The sequence below is a fragment of the Ailuropoda melanoleuca genome, unplaced genomic scaffold (assembly GCF_002007445.2).
Source record: "Ailuropoda melanoleuca isolate Jingjing unplaced genomic scaffold, ASM200744v2 unplaced-scaffold9037, whole genome shotgun sequence".
NCBI classification, from domain to species: Eukaryota; Metazoa; Chordata; class Mammalia; order Carnivora; family Ursidae; genus Ailuropoda; species Ailuropoda melanoleuca.
The window spans coordinates 1-7,564 of NW_023254478.1; the positions used below are offsets into that span (position 1 = coordinate 1).

Below are 7,564 nucleotides of genomic sequence, written 5' to 3' on the forward strand. Positions count from 1 at the left end.
ATAGGCAGGGAGCAATAACGACTTTGGCAGCAACCACAGGGTCTGTGGTGAAGCACCTATTGAACTGGGACTGAGGCCGGTGTTGATAAGCACGCTTGGAGACCAGACACAGCTGCAGACACAGAACAGGTGCTCTGGGGACAAGCACACGCCACAGGGATGACAGAGGCGGCAGGAAGATGAGGAGGAAGAGGAGATGAAGGCCACCAGCCCGGCAGCCCTGCCTTGATGAGAGATGCCAGATGTCACGTCAACCACTGTGCCCCTTGCTGCAGTAGCAGAGGCTGGCCCGGGGCTGAGGGCAGGCTCCACATGGCTGTCAAGACCTGGGGCGTCCCACCTGAGCCTGTGGCTGCCTGCTAGCGGGTGACCAGCTGGAGCCAGATGCTACCTCAGACATCCTGGGTCACGGGAGAAAGGCAGCAGCTAGGACTGTCCGCTCAGGGCCCCTTCCCTGTTCTCTGGTCTTCCAGGGGCTCGAGCCCACCCCCCACACATACCTGGTTCCCCCCTGCATTGTGACACTCATAGACTCCAACGACACCATCAGCAAAATGTCCCAAAGTGTCCAGGCAGTTGGTTCCCTGCTGCAAGGCCCCAAAAGCTATATCTTGGTGGTCAGGGACCCTGGAGAGCAAGGGGAGAATCGTCTGCTTAATTCCGCAGGCCCCCCAGCTCCCGCCGCCCACCCCCTTGCTCGGTGATTCTCTGGCAGCAGGAACAGAGGAAGGCCGCTCCCCTGGCCCGTACCTCTCCTCCCACAGGCGGGGCTGTGTCAGCCAGGCGGCATTTCTCGCACCCTGGATTTCTAACCCTAAGTGAAGATTTCAAGTTGGAGAAGCATCCTTTCCAAATCAGGAAAATGTTTCTGGAAAGGAAAAGCTCCTACACTCTTCAATGTTAGTCTGTTGGAAGCTCTTTAGAAAAGCAATTCATGAGATCAGATCCTGCTGTCGTGAACTTTCCAGGAGACTGAGGACCTGAACTTTACCAAGTAGAGGGGAGAACTTGAGTGGCTCTGTCAGGCGGCCTGGCACCAACAGAACAGGACACAGTGGGCGGGAGCCACATGCCCTAGGATTTGACCCAAATCTGCACCCGGCCTGGGCCCCGTACCAGCTGTGGCCTCTCTCGGGCCCCCACCCCCAAACTCAAACCGTTCTCGTGCACGGCACTCGCAAAGCAGATCCGTTGCAAGTGCCACAGAAAACATTTCACTGGAAGCACGTGGAGCCCAGGGCCTGGCACCCACGAGGTGCCCAGTGCATGGCAGTGATTGTACAGACACCACACGACGATTAGGTCAGTGTCTCCGTTGCCGGGCACGTGGGGGGAGGCAGATTCACCCGCTGGTGCGGTGCTCAGTGCTCTAGATACGGTCTGACATGGCACAGGCCCGGCGTCACCCCACATAATGGGTGTCTTCAGGGTGAAGCTGCATTTAATGTCATTCTGTCACAGACGACCGTGATGGCAAAAGCAAAGTGGGCACCATTATGGGGCTACAGTCCACTGGTGTGAAGCACCCCACTGGGTGGAAGAGAGACCGTGACCAGAGGCCTCCCGCAGGTGACCAACACTGTTCTCATGCCCCAGCAAAAGCCGTCCATCACAGAGGAGTCCCGAGGGAGGAGGACGTTGTGCTCCCCCGCTCTCTGGGGTGGGGGGGATGGCGTGTGTGGCACGAAGTCGTACACTGCTTCACGAGCAGGAAACTGCTCCAGAGGGTGACGGCTGTGAAGAGCAGCGATGGGGCACAGCCGCATTACCTAACTCTCAAACAAATCTCTGTGACAAGGGCTCTGAACGAGCCGTTAGCACAAAAGATAATGGTGGGGACTCCCGCACTCCTGTCCCCGTGTCAGAGATATGCGACTCGCTGGGAGATGCTCGGGGAATATTCAGAATAAGGGATGTGCCACATTAAAGCAAAACCTGTCTGGCAATCCCTTTACGAAGACGAAGTTTGGCTGGATCCCGAAACCCGCAGACCTGCAGGCCCTCCGATGAGGGTCTCAAGTGCTCCCTTAGGATGCGGAGCTCATGTTAATTTAAGGTGAAGCAGCGGGTGTAGAGAGAAGACGCAGGAGGGTACTTCTACCCTCCGTCAGTAAGTCTCCTGGAGGGAAGCGGGGGGCCGCCGCTGGTACTCCCATTTCCCGGGGGCTAAGAAGCGGGCTGGAGGTGGGAGGCGCCGCTGTGGGCGGGGGCCCGGTCCCCAGCTCTGCTGGGTGTAGCCCTCTGTTCGCTGGCCCACAGGACGGGCAGCGGCATCCGGGCAGCAGGAGCAGAATGGGAGGTGGCGGAGTGGATTTATTCTTCCGTCTCTGCCCAGGTGAGTACTGACCCCACCTCCGGACACTCACTCGCAAGGGCAAGACGAGCAAGGAGGGCGCAGCCCTCGGAGCCAGAACGGGGAGGCCGGGCAGAGGCACCTGCTGGGTGGGGAGGGCCCAGAGCACACGCCGGGGGAGGCTGACCGCTGCTCCTCGGGCCACTTACAGAGCCGGTGAGACAACAGCCCTTGTCACTTAGCCCCGTCCTCTCGCCAAGAGGACATGAGCTAAATGAGGCACCACCGGGACTGTTTCCGCCTCTGTGGGGAATGGGAAGGTCTCTCAGCAGGAGGCCGCCGTTTGAGGAGCGCATTCTCAGGGGTGCTCAAGGACAGCCGTGGGGTGAGGACACGCAGATCTCACTGGGAGCCTCAGCTCCTGGCCTCTCGCCAGGGGCACCACCTTCACTTGTCACCTTTCCGGGCCTCCCCACCTCTCTGACATCGCGGCTCCTCAGGCCTTACCAAGTGAGAGCCTCGATCCCGGCGGCTTACCTCAGTTCTGGGTAGACGTTTTCTAAGTACCATTTGAAAGGCTTGCAGCTCAGTTTCTTCCTGAGCTCCAGTCGGCTCTGAATACTGGAGGAGAGGGAAACAAGATTCCTTTAGCAATTTTAAGAACAGACAGGCTCCTTACATCAAATCTGGAAAGCTGCTGATGAGAAGACGATGGAGGCAGGTGGTGGAGCTTGGACGGTCCGCACTCCTGTCCCACGGTTCCGGCCCACCTCCCACCCGCCTCCTGCCTTGGGCCCTCATCCAGCCTTGAGCAGAGGCCCCAGCTTTGACATCTGGGCGACGGTTCTAGACTCTGGCAGCAGAATGGTTCATGGGGTGCGGGCTGACTGCAGGCTCCCCTCATCCCCCAGGATCCCGAGCAAAGCAGCACGAGAGGGCTCGCGTGACACTTACTTTCCATAAGGAACGTTTCTGGCAGAAGGCACTGCTGCGTAATAGAAATTTTTGTATTCATCCATCCAGACCTCTGCTGCCCGGCGGGTGTTACTAGAAACAAAATAAATCTGCTTGAGCTGTGATGTGCTTCCTTTCCATAGCATCACTCCATGTGCCCTTGTCTGCTTGGAGGGCTACTTAGAAGGTCCTCCGTGGTGGGCCGGCAGCTGCGGCAGTGATGCAGAGAGCAGGCCGTCCCCGCTCGGCACCCAGGCCCGGATTTGCGGGTAGTGGGCATTCAGCGGGTACTCGCTGAATACACAGAAGCCGCCTTCTTGTCTTCCACAGAAACAGATGGTCAGAGAGCAAAACTCAGCATTAGAACTGCAGCACGGGCAGGCCCTGGTAGGAAGAGACTGGGGCTGGACCAGCAAGGAGGACACAGAGCATCACTGCGGTAACCCGCATTATGTATGCACGGGAGGCTGGCGGGGGGAGTCCAGCCAGGAGATCCTTGGCCTCTATGGCCCTTCTCATCACGGCTGTAACAGGACTAGATAGCTCTGGGGAAAAGTTAAAAATAGATAAGAATTACTATTAAAGAGACTTTTCTCCCTGCAGGCCTGAGCTGAGAGAGTCTCTTGTTTGGACAAGGAAGAGTGATGGGAAGAGGAGAAAAGCTTTATGCCCCACATCTGGGGCTCCGACTAACTACACCGTGCTAGAAGGACCCAGAGAGAATGGGCTTTTCTGTCAGGCAAGAAAACCAAGTGCTTAAATTTCAGAATCATACCTACTTAAATCTCAAAGCCATGATGCATGATTAGTGAAGGCCACTGGAACAAGCTACTTTGGCATCTCCGGCTGGTGTGCAAGGCTCCCACGTGCATGGGTGTCAGCATCTGACCCCGCCAACACTCTTTTCACGGCACGTATGAAGCAGCATTCATACGTGGGAGCTCTTTGCTCCCATACCCTGGACTTGGTTCCAAAGCAGACTCACTCCTCCTTAAGAACCCATATAGAAGACATTACACTCTTCCAAAATAAATATATTAAGGAGACAATGTTCACCTTTGAAAAGAATTCCTTTTCTCTACCAGAAAGGTCTCTTTTAAATAGTGAGCCTTTCAAATTACCTCAGCTACAATTATTAAAATAACGTCTATTCAGGGCACCTATCTTTCACACAGAGTGATGTATAGCCCTTTTCTCCTCTCGGTGGAGTAGAAGATGAACTGGTGAGAATGCCATCTACGAGGCAGGCGGCACGATATGAATGAACACACCCCCTCCTCTGATCCGGCAGTTCCCACTTCTGGAAATTTACCTCAAGAAGAATATATAGCTGAAGATATGCTCACTTCAGGATTGTTTATAACGGCAAAAAACATTTTTAGAAACCATATGGTCATCGACAGGGAAACGATCAAATAAATGGATGACTCTGCAGCCACTGAAAATCCCAGTGGACATTTCACCTGCTGCCGTGGGACGATGTCCCTGACTGTTGTTGGGTGAAAGACCAGAGCACAGTAGGTCAGTGTGTGCAGGGAGGAGAAGGGAGAAGGGGGTGGTGAGAGATGCGGCCGCCACACTGTAAGACTGCTATCTTTGGTAATGAGATTGAGGATAGTTTTTACTCTCACTCTGTAAGAAATACATATATACAGCCGTGTGCATTTAAAAATCTGAAGTGCCTGGGAAACTGGAGCCTAAGCATTATTTCTCAGACGAGCCATTAAACACTCTTCCTGGGATTTTGGGGGCTTACACAGTGGCCCGTGCCTCAACTTACGCCCAATCCCAAACCCGCTGTGTGACTTCAGTGCTCTGGGACTTGGATTGCTCATCAGTAAGATGAAAGTCTTGGATTCAAGCATCTCCTAGGTCCCTTTTAGCTCTAATGGCTTCAAGGTTTTGTGAATTCCAATCACACAGTGATTTTGAATCACCTAAGTCATGAAGTAATGAAGTCATTTCTTAATTCCTAAATGCAAAACATCTTTCTGTCTACTTACTAGAGAAGGATATGTACTAGCCTCAACGAGTTAGCGCCATGGGCTACACAGTGCTAGTTTCAGTTCATTCATTCAAACGTTTCTTCGGTACCTACCATATGCCCAACAGTCTTGTTGGTACTATGGCTACAGTGGCACCCAGAAGGGTCCACTTCAACTTATCCAGGTTCTCCTCGCTTTCGCTCCCCCTCTGCCCACCCCTATACTTGGTGCAAAGAGGTTCTATCGGGAAGCAGGCAGCAGAGAGAAGGTGGGATTCACATGGGCGAGAAGGTGGGATTCACAATGGTCCAGCTCTACTGCTTGGTGGTAGTAACAGAAGAAAGTTCGGTAAGAGACTAACTTTAAACCACTGGTTTCCTCTAGTTAATTTCAATCCTATCAGTCAAGTCTCACCATTGACCCTAAACCTAAAACCAAATGTCCACCTGAAGATGAACCTAACCTCCAGGCTGCTGTTCTGATCGGACCGTCCCTGGCCCCAGGGGGAGCCTCCCACGAACACATCCACTCAAGCACACACACACAGTGCCCTCCAGCCTCTCAAGGGGCTTGTGGGAGGCTCACTGGAAATGCAGCGAAAAACATACCAACTGGATCGCTCTCAACTGGTCTTCAGGGATGTGGCTGCCATCACTAGGGACAGGAAGTAAGAATTTGCAGGTGGGTCACATCACCCTACCCTAAGTGCAGGTGCCCTCGTGCACACCCGGGGGTGGTAAAACAATGTAAGACCCCACTGGGGCTACTTGCTTCATTCATTCGTTCATTCATTCATTCATTCATTCATTATCATTCACTTACTCACTGACAAACTAACCTACACAAATGTTCTATTGCTCATTTTAGAATCTGTACCTAATGGACGAATTCCATCGACCTCAGACAGTAGCTGCCCCTACGGATCTAGATTAAAACGATCAATGTGTGGTGACGACATGGAGTCCGGAGCCCAACTGCCCAAGTGGCAACCCAGCTCTGGCGCTTTCCAGCTGTGTGAAGTCGGGACTGTGGGACTGAAATTTTCGTGCCTCAGTTTCCTTTATAGCACTTCCTTCATAAGGTTTTATGAAAATGATGTAAGCTAACATTTGTCAAGTACTCAGAACAGCCACATGCACACAGAACGCTATATAAATCTTAGCGGTTCGTGAAGTCCCAATTTTTAAACGGTGAAATACTTATACCTTCATGCCACAGACTAGAGGAAATCAGAGAGCACTTGGAACTGGAAAGGGATCTCAGAAATAATGTAATTCTACCTTCTTATTTTTTAGCTGAGTCCATGGAGGCAGAGGGCCATGGAGCCTCATGGAAGGCTAGCAGATCTCGCTGCCTCAAATATGGAAAGCCAGGGTCTGTCTTCTCTCCAGGCCTCTAGTGTTCAGGCTCCTGGGCCACAAAACACAGTGAGGAAGTTTCCCTTCTAAGGAAGAGTGCTTTAGGGGCACCTGGGTGGGTCAGTCGTTAAGCGTCTGCCTTCGGCTCAGTTCATGATCCCAGGGGCCTGGAATCAAGCCCCGCATCGGGCTCCCTGCTCAGCGGGAGGCCTGCTTCTCCCTCTCCCTCTGCCCTGCTTGTGTTCTCTCTCTCTCGCTGTCTCTCTCTCTGTCAAATAAATAAATAAAATCTTTAAAAAAAAATAGAGTGCTTTAAAAAAAAAGTGTATAAAAGTATAAAGCAATGTCGTGTGTATGTTAACGGATTCTTTTCTACAAGCCTGCCATGTGCTGGTAGCAACCAATGGCTTTGCTTTGGATATTTGATATGTCTACACAGGAGGTTTTGGGGAGGAATCTCACGTTGTCCCTGGAAAAAAACATACCTATCACTGTCTGTTTGATTTTGTAGAGCTCACTGGATAAGAACATATTTTTGTTCTTAAGAACAGTAATGACGTCAGACAACATTCGAGAAAGGTTAGGCTTTTGAAAGCAGGTAATTTGGTCAGAAGTTACTTGCTATTTGGCTTCACTAAAGTTTCCCAGAACCCAGAGTCTCTACGCTAAAACTAACTTCTGTGTAATACGTGTGTGTTGTGCAATCTGTACTTTGAATCAAAGTTCTAAAATCCTACACAAGAGATAAGCTTGTCATTCTCCCCAACTCACTTCCACCCTCTCTCAAGTGCTCCTAGTTTGGTGGGGGCAGCAGGTCAGCAAAGTTGTAGGACTGAAGGCCAAGGACTCACTCTTAATTCCCGGCTCTCGGTCTCTGGCCACTGCCAGGCCACTGTCAACGCTGCCCCCGGTCCAGCCACCTCCTCTCGCCTGGGCCACTGCAACAGCTCTTGGAAGTGTGTTGTCCCCCCCCC

At 52.4% G+C, this 7,564-nt stretch overlaps 1 protein-coding gene across 1 annotated transcript in view; it reads right to left on the minus strand.

Annotated features, from left to right (window-relative positions):
• Positions 1-8: 8 nt before the first annotated feature.
• LOC100469126 (polypeptide N-acetylgalactosaminyltransferase 2) overlaps positions 9-7,564 on the minus strand; it is an 11,840-nt gene continuing 4,284 nt past the window's right edge. Inside the window, exons 3-5 of the mRNA XM_034653455.1 lie at positions 3,248-3,340; positions 2,831-2,914; positions 9-627 (exon numbers count right to left, since the gene is read on the minus strand). Of these exons, the coding sequence (XP_034509346.1) occupies positions 441-627; positions 2,831-2,914; positions 3,248-3,340 (364 nt within the window). The 3' untranslated portion in view covers positions 9-440. The remainder of the gene's footprint in view (positions 628-2,830; positions 2,915-3,247; positions 3,341-7,564) is intronic.